The sequence below is a fragment of the Bos grunniens genome, chromosome 22 (assembly GCF_055505025.1).
Source record: "Bos grunniens cultivar Pamir isolate PY7600 chromosome 22, Bosgru_T2T1.0, whole genome shotgun sequence".
Lineage (NCBI taxonomy): Eukaryota > Metazoa > Chordata > Mammalia > Artiodactyla > Bovidae > Bos > Bos grunniens.
Window position 1 is genome coordinate 22,251,658 of NC_141186.1, and position 14,548 is coordinate 22,266,205.

At 40.5% G+C, this 14,548-nt stretch overlaps 1 protein-coding gene across 5 annotated transcripts in view; it reads left to right on the plus strand.

Annotated features, from left to right (window-relative positions):
- Nucleotides 1-14,548, plus strand: part of SUMF1 (sulfatase modifying factor 1) — a 93,804-nt gene that overhangs the window by 64,036 nt on the left and 15,220 nt on the right. For all 5 annotated transcript variants that reach the window (XM_086366631.1, XM_086366632.1, XM_086366633.1 and 2 more), the window contains one exon: nucleotides 14,391-14,450. In XM_086366631.1, the coding sequence (XP_086222757.1) occupies nucleotides 14,391-14,450 (60 nt within the window). The remainder of the gene's footprint in view (nucleotides 1-14,390; nucleotides 14,451-14,548) is intronic.

The window sequence follows — 14,548 nt, forward strand, 5'->3', positions numbered from 1 at the left end:
AACTTAGGAAAACACTTTACTTATGATTGCTGGGCTTAATTTAAAGTATACAACTCAGAAGAGGCAACGAAAGAAAGATTCTCGTCTTTCTCTTCCAAGGATCTCAGGAGCTCTGAGGCAGGAACTGGGGACAAAGACCAAATATTGGTGTTTTGCTACAACAGCAAGGAAGAAGGGAGACATATAGGGTAGGAGGAGAGACAGTGATGGAAGGTGGAGGAGGGGGGTGTGATCTTTCAGGCTGGCTGGGGGCTTGTCATTTGACAGAGCCACTAAATGGAGTGTGAAGGCTGAGGGAAGAGGCAGAAAGAACTGTAAGTGCAATGGACAGTGATGTCATGAGGGACTCAAGAAAAGGGATAATGGGAAATAGACCAATATCATGTTGCCTTAGGAAGCAAGACCAGGGGACTTGCCTGCTGGTCCAGTGGCTAACACTCTGCAGTCCCAATGCAGGGGGCCTGAGTTTGATCCCTGGTCAGGGAACTAGCTCCCACTTGCCACAGCTAAGAGTTTGCATGTCACAACAAAAAGATCCTACATGCCCCAACTACCAAGATTCCGCATGCTGCAACTAAGGCCCAGCATAGCCAAACAAATAAATAAATGACAAAATATTAGAAAAAAAGAAGCAAATCGACATGCTATTGTGTGTTTACATAAAGACACTTTCTATGCACCTGACATTGTGACTTGCTGAGATCTCATGGCACTTGTCATTTAGTCTGTAATGAAAGGAGGATGTTGGATTTCCTTGTTATCACTTTATTTCTGAGGCATGCTTTTCCCTTGGAGGTATTTGAAAACTTTTCTAGTAATACACAAGGGAAGATGAGACCTTACAAAGTAGGTCTATGAAATGAAACAGGTTTTTCCATGGTATGAGGTTGAGATTGAGATCCCCAAACCCCAGGGGATTTGAGCCAGAGAAACTACTGAAGGCATCCTCTGTATGTGGATGTCTGTTTAGGTGGTAAGTGTTGCTACTTTAAATGTCTATTTATTCTTAAGTGAAAGAAGCAGATGCCCTGTGCTGAGAGAAGCACATTTGGAGAAGCCACATCTAATGGGGGCGTTATTTCAGCTCTACCCCGAAGCTGATGAATGTCTTTATTTTTTAAAAATATGAACTCTCAACTCAGTTTCCCTTGGGCCTAGGCATTTTCTTGCAGTGAACTTGTGAAATATGGAAGGGCTTATGCTGTTCAAACTGGAACAGTGGAATTATTTCTTTAAAAATATACCACATCAGCTCATAAGGGGCACATGGCTGAGTGGCTGAGTGGGAGCCTGGAACCAGATGGCCCGGCTTGAACCCTGGCTCCTCCCATTACTAGCTGTGTTACACAGGACAGGCAATTTAACCTTTCTGTTCTTTGAGTCTTCATCTGTAAGATGGCCCAGATGATGGGGTGTCCAACATCTCTAGCCTGTGCTCATGCCTGGCACAGTTGTTAATAGATGCCCTATTCATTCCCCAAGGTATCCTTATTTGGACAATTGATTATATAGTTGCCCTCCCAATAATAGAACCTACATCAGAATATCATTTTAAAAATTCAAAACATTAAAACAATACCTGATTCTAATATGTGCTCAGTAAATATTAGCTGCTATTATTAGCTGTTACAGTTGGAATCAGTGTTTTAAATAACCAGTTTTATGTATTATCCCCCAAAGCAAGAACTGTTACTGTAGTCCCTGGGCTGTGAAAGGGACATATTTTTTTGGAAGATGGAGGACCACGGACACTGTGAGCAAGTTAATATCGTGTTGAGAATTCTCTTCCTTTTTAGCCGGGCGTGGGCGAAACAAGTAGCATGGAGGAAATGACTGTTTTCATTCATTTCTCTAACAGGGTAATCACCATACAGTGCATGCTGGTTTTACAGAGAAAATACTGCGGGGGTTGTTAATTTGGACTGTGTGTTTAGTGTGCTATTCTTTCCAATCTGATCTCTAGTTTCCTTTCTTTGACCTTTCTCCGGGTGTCACCCTCCTTTTCCTCTCCTCATGCAACATCTAAAGCTAATTGCAGTCCCTTATGTTGGTCCTTGTGCTGGGGGTTGAATAAAATTACACATAACTGAAACAGTTTTATTTGAAGTACTGGTTTCAGCCACCCACTCTTAAAATCCCTTGTCACATTTGACATCAGGTAACTGAAGTGAATTTTGGGTTTTTTTTTTTTTTTTTTTTTTACTTTGTTTTTCACAAATGTGCCTTGGTCAGAGGTGCAGCTAGTCTGGAAGAGTCAAACTGAACAAGCACAGGGGTGGGATGAACCTCGACTTCTGGCTTTGTCACTTGCTACCTGTGTGAGCTGGATCTGTCCATTTATTCCATCTCTCTGAGCTTCACTGTTCTTCATCCCTGAAATGGAGATCATGATACTTTCTGCTTCCCAAGGCTTTTCTGAGCATCAAATGAGTGAAGAGATATTATGGTAGTATGCTCTAAGCAAATGTAGGCAGAGTTCCTTTTTAAAAAGTATTTGTGTATTTGACTGCATCAGGTCTTAGTTGAAGCCTGTGGGATCTTCCTTGCATCCTGCAAGCTCTTTAGTTGCTGCACACAGGCGCTCTAGTTGCTGCACGTGGGCTTAGCTGTCCTGCAGCTTGTGAGATCTTAGTCCCCCAACCAGGGATGGAACCCACGTCCCCTGCATTGCAAGGCTACTCTTACCTGCTGGACCACTAGGGAAGTCCCAGAGTTCGTTTCTTGAAAAATAGTTGAGGTGATTGGAAAGAAATTCCTTTTAGGAGACACACAAGCAGATGCTAGAAGAAAAAGGTTAAAAAAACTGCTCCTGTTGGTGTGTTTCTGAGCTGCCTATTGCTTAGTACTGGGTGATTTAACAAGGGTGTTGCTTTAACATGCATGAAGTGCTTCAAATCGGCAATAAGATCATTTTTCTTTAATCCTGAACTTAAGAATGCCAAAATTAAGCCTATGGAAACCTGGATGATAAGATAGCTTAAAGGCTTGATGAGAAGTCAGGTGTGCAGAGAGCACAGCTTTTAGCCAGTCAGGGCGAGGATGACTTAGCTTTCAAGGCACAATGCATGCTTCTCAGGATCAGAAGGTGGAGAATGAAACCTGTCCTTTTAAACTCCAAACCCCCTATAAATAAACTTCTGAGGAAACTTTGGACTCCTAACATTTGGGGGCTCTGAAAGTTTTTCTTCTTTTAGCTTATTCTGGTGTATGCTTTCTGTCATTTAACTTAAAAATTGTTCTTATTATAGAAAATTTCAAACATGCAGAAGCTGAGAGAGTGGTGTATTAAATCCCCATGTCCTTCATACCCAGACTTAATAATTATCAGCTCATGGCTAATTTAATTTCATCTGTATTTCTGTCCACTCATGCCTGCTCTCCTTCTCCCCTGGATTATTTGAAATCAATTTCATATCTCATAGTTTATTTAAAATACCATCATTTAAAAATTTGTTTATTTTCATTAAAATAGCTTTAATGTGATATAATTTGCATAAATTGTACATTTTTAAAGTGTACAGTTTGACCAGTTTATATATATAAATAATTATATGTGTGTGTGCCATGCACAGTCATGTCTGACTCTTTGCAGTCCCATGAACTATAGCCTGCCAGGCCCTTCTGTCCATGGAATTTTCCCAGCATGTATACTGGAGTGGGTTGCCATATCCTTCTCCAGGGGATCTTTTTGACCCAAGGATCGAAACTTTGTCTCTTGTAGCTCGTGTATTGGCAGGTGGATTCTTTACTGCTGTACCACCTGAGTATAACTGTATATACTGATCAAAAAATAAATATATATACACATGTATCCATGAAACCACCATAGTATAGGTAGTGAACACAACCATCACCCCAAAATTTTCTTACGCCCTTGGTAATGGCTCCACTTTGCCCTTTCTGCCTCTAATACTTGAGCAATTGCTAATCTGCTTTCTGTCATAGTAGATTAATTTGTATTTTGTATGTTTTAGAGTTCTAGATGAATGTACAGTGTGTACCTATTTTTTTTTTGTCTAGCTTCTCTCACAGTGGCATAGTTTCTATTTATTTAACAGATATCATTGTGCTCCTATTGGGTACCATTTTGGAAGTTGCAAGACCTCTTAGGAGACAGTTGTAATAGTCCAGGTGGAACATGGAGCAGGTGGTTTGGAGCAGGGTGGTTACTATGGAGATGATAGCTGCCATCCATTTGAGATCAGCTTTGGAGGAAGAGCTCAGACCAGCTGGATGTGGGGTTGAGGGAGAGGGAGGAATCAAGAATTACTCCTCATGATTCTTGCTTGAGCAGATGGGTAGAATGTAGTGAAATGGAGGAAGACTTTGAGAAATAGGCCTGACTTTGTCTTAATTTCATCCTTTACTGGGTGTCCATTGCTTTTTCAAAGATATTATTATCATTGGTTGATCTGAGGCAGTATCAAATCTGCAGATGAAAACAGTATTTAGTGTTTAAGATATTCACCAAATTGCTAGGTCTTCTCACAAATGTTATTAAATACAGGCCAGCTGTCATTGTCAAATTGAAGATAGTGAATTTCAGTTTTCTCCTTGGGTGTTTGTGATGTCATTTGTACCAGGAAAGGGGAACAGAGAGTAGTGCAAAGTCAAATAATATTTTCACTACATATGTGTATGTGTATGTGTATTAAGTAATCGAAATGTTTAGTTTTCACCTAAAAAGCAATAAATATGCAAACAGGAAACTGATCAATACCAGGGAAAAAGATTAAGTAGAAACTGAGTAAGCACAGATATTGGATTTAACAAAGGCTTAAAAGCAGCTATTATATTTAAAGGACTAAGAGAAAATATATTCAAGAATTGGTAGAAAATACTATGTGAATCAATAAACAGAGACTCACAACAGACAAATAGAAAAGAAAAAAGAAGAACCATGTGAAATTTCTAGAATTGAAAATATAATAACTGAAATGAAGAGTTAACATGTAGCAGATTAGAAATGGTAGGATGCCTCAATCAGTGACCTTGAAGGTAAGTCAAAAGAAAATTTCTAAACCAAACAACAGAGAGGGAAAAAAAAATTGGGACTGATCATCAGAGGCCTGTGTGACGGTATCAAACATTTGAACATGATTTTAACACATGTATAATAGGAGTCCCAGGTGGAGATGGGAGCAAGAAAGGGATAAACCATTTTTGCCAAATTACCTAAATACCAAACTTGATGAAAATTATCTACAGATCCAAGAACTTTAGTGTGAACTTCAACCAGGATAAACATAAATGAGAAATATACCTAGACATGTCATAGTCACAGTGCTGAAAGACAAAATATTGAAAACAGCAAGATAGAAGTACCTTATCACATACAGGCCAACAATAGTGTGATTAGTGACTGTTTTCTCATCAGAAACCATAGAATTCAGAAAATGGTAGAGTGATATAGTCAAGAGGCTGGGGAAAAAGAAACAAACTTAAGACTTCTATATCTAGCAAAACTATCCTTTAAAAAATGAATGTGAAGGAAGTCTGACTTTGGTTCTAGGAAAACGGAGTAGACATAGATTTCCTGTTCTTCCTACTAAATATGATTAAAACTCTGGACCCTATCTAGAAAAGGAGCATAAAAAGTCCCTGAAAGGTGTAAAGATGGCAGAGTAACTGCAGACCTTGGACCCTAGGAATGACATGGTGGTGAATTCCATAGATTTTTCTTTTTGCCCCATATATCCAAGACTTGGAGCTGAAGAAACCATCAACCTCCAGATGCCAAGAGGTGTAAACCAAGTCTCGAGAAAAGCCTACTCTCTCCAGCCAAAGGAGCAAGTAGGAAACAGTCTAAAAACACAGTAGACTTCTAGTTAAAGACTTACTAAACCACCCTACTCCATGTGGCACCATAGAAAAACAACTGTTCTTCTGTGCCTGCACAGGCCAAGAGGGACCTCATGCACCCTCATCAGGCTGGTTGAGGTGCCATAACCTACCTGTCAGGATGGTGTCAGAGAAGGCCAGGTAGTGCCAGGCCTTTCATCCTTGGCTGGCAGTAATGAGACCAACCCTCCCCATGCTGCAAGTGGATGTTGTATGGGGAGCAAACTCTCACCTCCTCTAGCAGTAAGTGAAGAGTGTCCCTTCTGAGGTGATAGTGGAGACTGAGTGGGGAGCCCGGACTTCTGCTTACACCTGGCGGTAATGAGATGGCTCTCTCCCTTTTCCTGTCAGCGTGGTGCCAAAGAAAGCCAACTGAAACAGAATGTTTGAGTAAGAGCCAGAGGGACTTCCTGGTGACACAGTGGATAAGAATCTTCTTGCCAGTGCAAGGAACGTGTATTTGATCTCTGGTCCAGGAGAATCCCACATGCCACAAAGCAACTAAACCTGTGTGCCACAGCCACTGAGCCCACACTCTAGAGCGTGCAAGCCACAACTGCTGAAACCTGTGCGCCTAGAGCCCAGTGCTCCACAACAGGAGAAGCCACCGCAATGAGTGGAAGCCCATACAAAGCAGTGAAGACCCAGCACAGCCAAACACAAAAAAATAAATAACTTAAAACAGTAAAATGAAACTCAGTAGTACAATAATTTTGAAAAAAAGAGCCAGAGTCATGTAACATATAAACATTAGCCAGGTTTCAACTGAATAATGAATTGTCATACCAAGAACAGGGGAGATACCAAACTAGATGAAAGAAAGACAGTCAATAGATACTAACATGTTTGAAACAAATGAAAAAAGAGAATAGAAACTTCAGAAAGGAAATAGAAAATATAAATGGGAACTAAAAGCAAATTTTAGAACTGAAAAACAGAATAACCAAAATAGAAGCTTTGTGAATGGGTTCAGCAGCAGAATGAAAGGGACTGAGGGGAAAAGAAATCAGTGAACTGGAAACAAAAACAAATTATTCAATATAAATATTGGAGAGAAAATACAAAATGAATAAATGGTGTCTCAGGGAACTTTGTGATTGTTAAAAAAGATCATCTAAAATTTTGTCTTGGGAGTCCCAGAGGATAGGGGAAAGAGCATGGGGTGAAAGGTTACCCAAAGAAATAATGGCTGAAAACTTCACAAATTTGGGAGGAGACTTAAATCTGTAGTCAAGAGGCTAAGTGAACATTAAATAGGATCATCCTGAAGAAATCCATACCAAGACATACCATAATTAAATGTCTGAAAACCAGAGACAGAAAATCTTAAAAAAGCCAAAGAAAATCAACACTTAACCTGTAGGGGATAAGCCAGTGTGAATGACACTGTATGGGTTTCTCGTCAGAAATCCTAATAAAGGGCAGAAGAAGTGACGCAATACTTTCCCCCTGTATTCCTTATGCTAAGTTGCTTCATTGTGTCTGACTCTTTGCGATGCAATGGACTGCAGCCCACCAGTCTTCTCTGTCCATGGGATTCTCCGGGCAAGAATACTGGAGTGGGTTGCCACGCCCTGCTCCAGGGGATCTTCATGACCCAGGAATCGAACTCGGGTCTCCTGCACTGCAGGCAGATTCTTTACCCCAGAGCCACCAGGAAAGCCCCCATATTCCTTATGGACATGATATTTTTTATGTATTCAGTTCAGTTCAGTTCACTTCAGTTGCTCAGTCGTGTCTGACTCTTTGCAACCCCATGAATTGCAGCACGCCAGGCCTCCCTGTCCATCACCAACTCCCAGAGTTCACCCAAACTCACATCCATCGAGTTGGTGATGCCATCCAGCCATCTAATCCTCTTTTGTTGCCTTTTCCTCCTGCCCCCAAGCCCTCCCAGCATCAGAGTGTTTTCCAATGAGTCAACTCTTCGCATGAGGTGGCCAAAGTACTGGAGTTGCAGCTTTAGCATCATTCCTTCCAAAGAACACTCAGGGCTGATCTCCTTTAGAATGGACTGGTTGGACCTCCTTGCAGTCCAAGGGACTCTCAAGAGTCTTCTCCAACACCACAGTTCAAAAGCATCAATTCTTCGGCGCTCAGCTTTCTTCACAGTCCAACTCTCACATCCATACATGACCATTGGAAAAACCATAGCCTTGACTAGACAGACCTTTGTTGGCAAAGTAATGTCTCTGCTTTTGAATATGATATCTAGGTTGGTCATAACTTTCCTTCCAAGGTGTAAGCGTCTTTTAATTTCATGGCTGCAGTGACCATCTGCAGTGATTTTGGAGCCCAAAAAAATAAAGTCTGACACTGTTTCCACTGTTTCCCCATCTATTTCCCATGAAGTGATGGGACTGGATGCCATAATCTTCATTTTCTGAATGTTGAGCTTTAAGCCAACTTTTTCACTCTCTTCTTTCACTTCCATCAAGAGGCTTTTTAGTTCCTCTTCACTTTCTGCCATAAGGGTGATGTCATCTGCATATCTGAGGTTATTGAGATTTCTCCCGGCAATCTTGATTCCAGCTTGTGCTTCTTTTAGCCCAGCATTTCTCATGATGTATTTTGCATATAAATTAAATAAGCATGGTGACAATATACAGCCTTGACGTATTCCTTTTCCTATTTGGAACCAGTCTGTTGTTCCATGTCCAGTTCTAACTGTTGCTTCCTGACCTGCATATAGGTTTCTCAAGAGGCAGGTCAGGTGGTCTGCTATTCCCATCTCTTTCAGAATTTTCCACAGTTTATTGTGATGCACACAGTCAAAGGCTTTGGCATAGTCAATAAAGCAGAAATAGATGTTTTTCTGGAACTGAAAACTGCCAACCCAGAATCCTTTATCTAATGAAATGTCTTTTAGGAATAAGAAAATCAAGACATTTTCAAATGAAGGAAAACTACAGAATCTGTCATCAGCAGACCTATCCTAAATGAATGTCTAAAGGAAGTTCCCTAAACAGAAAGGAAATGATTCAAGAAAGAACCTTTGAACATCAGGATGGGAGAAAGAACATAGTAGGAAAAATATGGGTACATATAGTAGGCTGTCCTCTCAAGATTTCCAAGTTTTGTTTGATAGTTGAAGCAGAAATTATGATGTTGATGTGTTTCTAAATATGTTTGGAAGAATTATTTAATGTAGTTATAAACAGGGGAAGCTAAAGAGATATAAAGGGAGGTAAATTTTCTGTACTTCACTGGAATTGGTAAAATAATACCAGTAGACTAATATTTTATATCTTATCAGTTTTATATATGTATAAATTAAGCATTATATATATTTAATACTTGTAATATGTACTATATAATATATATTTAAGTTATATGTTTAATGAATATACATATATTAAATATATATGTCAAACTGTAATTAAGCATTGTAAATGAATAAAAATGAATTTCTTTAGAGAAATCTTTCTGCCACAGGAATGCAGAAAAAAGAAAACAAAAAGTAGAGAACAGACAAAAGCAACAACAAAATGGCTGTCTTAAGTCCTAAAATATCAGGAATTTCATTGAAAGCACAATGGTCTAAATATTAAAAGGCACATTGGCAATGTGGATTAAAAAACATAACCTAACTAGATACAGTTCTACAAAAAACTCACTTCAAACAATGATATAATAGATTGAAAACAAAATGATGCGAAAAGATGTTTTATGTAAACATTAATCAGAAAACAGCAGGAATAGCTGTTTTAATGTTGTATAGAGTAGACTTCAAAGCAAAATTACCAGAGTCAGGGAAGGGCATTGTTTAATGATAAAACGATCAATCTACCAAGAGGATGTAATAATGCTAAATACGCATGCCCCAGAAAAGACCTGAAACCTATGAAGCAAGAACTGATAAAATTGAAAGGAAGAATAGGCTAACCTGCAGTTTTAAGTCTAGATGATAATGCTTGTTTTTCAGCGATTGGTAGTATAACTAGATAGAAAAATCAGCAAAGATATAGAAGAACTCAACACCATCATCAGCTTTCACATGGATTCTTTTCTGTTTCTGAGCAAAATCTCTGTGTTCAGTGTGTATTTTTACTTTGATTCTTGAATACTGGTGGTCGAGGTCATTTGGGCACAGCAGCCTCTCTTCTTACCAGGTATATAGGCAGAAAGGTGAGGTATTCAGACACTACAGTCTGTAGCTCCTTTAAGTTGTTTTAACCTACTTCCCTGGTGACTCAGTGGTAAGAAATCCACCTTCAGTGCAGGAGACCCAGGTTCGATCCCTGGTCTGGGACAATTCCTTGGAGAAGGAAATGACAGCCCACTCCAGTATTCTTTCCTGGAGAATTCCATGGACAGAGGAGCCTGGCGGGCTACAGGGGTTGAGAGTCCAGGGGTTGAGAAAGAATCAGACACTACTTGGCAACTGAACAACAACAGACTTTACTGTGAGAGATGATGTTAATTTTGATTTATTGATCCTTTCTTCAGCAAAAAGAAATGGAGGCATTTCCCCCTTATATTAGTTTCCTAGGGCTGCTATAACAGGTTACCACAAACTTGGTGGCTTGAAAAAACAAAAGTTTATTCTCTCACAATTTTGGCAGCTAGAAGTCTGAGACCAAGGTCCTGACAGGGCCATATTCCCTTCAGTCTCTGGAATCCTCCCTTGTCTCTTCCTAGCTTCTGGCAGTTCCCCAGAGCCCTTGGCATTCTTTGGCTTGTAGCTACATCAGCCCAGTCTCTGCCTCCATCTTCACATGACCTTCTCTGCATCCTTTCCTCCTGTTACAAGAACACCAGTCGCTGGATTTAGAGCTCACCATAATCCAATATGACCTCACCTTAACTAACACAAAATTTACAAATGTGCACGCTCCCTATTTCCAAATTTGGTCATATGCTGAGGCTTTGGGTGACCATGAACTTGAGGGAGGGGGCACTATTCAACTCATTACGCACTGCTAGTAATTTTTCTGTTTTTTTGTTTGTTTTGCAAAGTGGTAAGCATTTCAAACAGATGTAGCTAATCCTGTAATCCTGCATCATGTTTTCTGGCAAAAATAGTTTTATTTATAAGGATCAGCTGAGCAGTTACCTAGAGGACTGTATTAACCTCTGTGGTCTTATCAGCCTGGGGTGACTCTCATTAGGACTTGTGTGTCACTTTGTTGAACGTCATTTTTATTGATTGAAGATTCAGTTCATATGAGATGGTGATGAGAGGGAACTATTTTGTTCTCGCTCCTTCCTGTTAGCACATCAGCTCCTTCTTGTTCTTGGATTTAACTTGACAAAAGAATTGAATCTTGCATGCCAGCATATACTGTGAGCAACTTTAATCAGAATTTAGACTGCCATTTGGTACATCATAACCCAGCATGCAGAGAACCACCTGAAGCAGTGCAATGCAAGAATCCCCAAGCAAGAAATTTAATGTAGGAGAGAGTGGCCATTCTGTGGGATAACAGCACAGTTATAAATGCTTTCATCTCTGCTTTGGTGAATTCTGGGTGATTATGCTACTTTTATACAATAATAAACGCACCAAGCAGATTCTGTTGTAATGGCTGTCAGATTCCAGATAGTCCTGGAAAGGATGCTGTGGTATGAAATCATTATTTTCAGATGTAGTTCTTCTCATTTATAACTTGCCCATTTGTAATCAATAAGTTTAACAGTGTAACATAAAGCAGTTAAGGGTATGGAAATAACTTTGGCCTTGCAGTGGAATGAAGGATAGCCAGTGGCTTGGTCTTTGACAGTTTTTAAGTACATGAAAATGCTTTGAAGAAAACATGAAGTTCTGCTCACAAGTTGTTTTCTTGGAAAACAGTAACATACTGTTTTCCAGTCAGTGTGTTAACTATGCTTGAAGAAAACATGGTTCTTTTAGGTTCTGCCACTTAGATCTGGGCCTTTGACAAGGAAAAGGAAAACTCAGATTTCATGTTGGCTCACACAGTAAAGAATCCGCCTGCAATGCAGGAGACCTGGTTTCAGTCCCTGGGTTGAGAAGATCCCCTGGAGAAGGGAATGGCATACCCACTCCTGTATTCTTGCCTAGAGAATCCCATAGGCAGAGGGCTACAGTCCATGAGAATGAAAAGAGTTGAACACGTCTGAGCAACTCACACTTTGAAAGAAAAAAGAAAACTGAAATAAGCACTGTTCAGTTCAGTTCAGTCACTCATTTGTGTCCGACTCTTTGCGACCCCATGAATTGCAGCACGCCAGGCCTCCCTGTCCATCACCAACTCCCAGAGTTCACCCAGACTCAGGTCCATCGAGTCGGTGATGCCATCCAGCCATCTCATCCTTTGCCATCCCCTTCTCCTCCTGCCCCCAATCCCTCCCAGCATCAGAGTCTTTTCCAGTGAGTCAACTCTTTGCATGAGGTGGCCAAAGTACTGAAGTTTCAGCTTTAACATCAGTCCTTCCAGTGAACACCCAGGACTGATCTCCTTTAGGATGGACTGGTTGGACCTCCTTGCAGTCCAAGGGACTCTCAAGAGTCTTCTCCAACACCACAGTTCAAAAGCATCAATTCTTTGGTGCTCAGCTTTCTTCACAGTCCAACTCTTACATGCATACACGACCACAGGAAAAACCATAGCCTTGACTAGATGGACCTTTGTTGGCAAAGTAATGTCTCTGCTTTTCAATATGCTATCTAGGTTGGTCATAATTTTCCTTCCAAGGTGTAAGCGTCTTTTAATTTCATGGCTGCAATCACCATTTGCAGTGATTTTGGAGCCCTCCAAAATAAAGTCTGTCACTGTTTCCACTGTTTCCCCATCTATTTCCCATGAAGTGATGGGACTAGATGCCATGATCCTCATTTTCTGAATGTTGAGCTTTAAGCCAACTTTTTCAGTCTCCTCTTTCACTTTCGTCAAGAGGCTTTTTAGTTCCTCTTCACTTTCTGCCATAAGGGTGGTGTCATCTGCATATCTGAGGTTATTGGTATTTCTCCCGGCAATCTTGATTCTAGCTTGTGCTTCTTCCAGCCCAGCGTTTCTCATGATGTACTCTGCATATGAGTTAAATAAGCACAGTAACAATATACAGCCTTGACATACTCCTTTTCCTGTTAGGAACCAGTCTGTTGTTCCATGTCTGTTGTTCTAACTGTTGCTTCCTGACCTGCATATAGGTTTCTCAAGAGGCAGGTCAGGTGGTCTGGTATTCCCATTGCTTTCAGAATTTTCCACATCTGTATCATTAGTTGTTTTTGTGTAACAAAGGAAAAGCAAAAAACTCTTATCCCTCTCAGACTTCCCAGATGTGGTTCTGGTTTGTAGGAGTTTACTGGTAGCTCTCAGATACTCTTTGCATAGCTAATGTAATCATGAGGCTTTTGACCCTGGCAACTAAAACTTTACAGCCTTCATTTCTATTGCAGTTTTTCCTAAGCCCTCCTTAGAAGAAATAGTCTTACATCTTGGCTTGCTCTTTCTGGCTTCAGTTCTCATTATAGTGGAAGCCCCCGTTCAGTTTCCTATACTCTTGGTCTCTAAGCTCTGGAACCAGGCTGTCTCAGGGTGAATCCTCATTCTGACATTTGCTTAATCTCAGAAGTTGTTATGGAAATCATGTGAGTTAATACTTGCAAAATACTTCGAGCCCTACTTGGTTCATAATAAAGTGAAAGTGAAAGTGAAGTCGCTCAGTCGTGTCCGACTCTTTGTGACCCCATAGACTGTAGCCTACCAGGCTCCTCTGTCCATGGGATTTTCCAGGCAGTAGTTCATAATAAGCACTATATAAATGTTTTTGAAAAAGATAAACTACATTCTTTGTCTTGATTGTGATGGTGGTTATATGATTATAGGACTTCCCTGGTGGCTCAGACGGTAAAATGTCTGTCTACAATGCAGGAGACCCGGGTTTGAAAACTCAAAACTCATTATAAGTGTGCATTTAAATGTTGTAGAAGTATAAATTTATATAAATTATACCTCAGTAAACCTGACCTAAAATTTTTTGGAGAGAAAAATTATATCTATTTATTCAGCTAGGAAAGGGTGTATAAGGTGTTGCATAGTAGGATTTTAAAAACATAACTCAAAAAGGCTTGCCAGTCTAGGTCTGCAGGCCAGTTATAATGCAGGATAAATTTGCCTGTCAGCATGAGAAGCTGATGGAAGAGATGTTGCCAGGCAGCCTATTAGTCATCTAGGAAGAAAACCCTGTAGGGGTTTGGGTTGCTTAAGATAGTCACAGAGTTCACCGAAGAGTGGGAACTTGAGCTGGACCTCAGAGAATATAGGATTTGGAAGGCATTAGAGAAGGTGCTTGGGTGCAGATGCAAGACTCAGGGACAGAAAAGCATGTGCCCCATTTAGGCAACTATGAGAGAGCTGGCTGGATTAAAATAAATGCTCTGTGGATGGAGAAGGGAATGGCTACCCACTCCAGTATTCTTGCCTGGAGGATTCCCATGGACAGAGGACCCTGGTAGACTATAGTCCGTGGTGTTGCAAAAAGTCATACAAGATTGAGTGATTAACACATACTCTCTCTCTCTCTGACCTTGGAAGGGCAGTTGTACTATCTGAACTAATGAGTTCTCTTCTTTTCATCCACAGAAAGGCCCCCCTTCTGGGAAAGACCGGGTGAAGAAAGGTGGATCCTACATGTGCCATAAAGTAAGTCGAGTCACTAACCTCTGCTTTGGTGTTCTAACAGCAGGTGTATGGGTCCATTGTAATCATTAACCCCCAAATGTCCCATCCATGTCTATTAA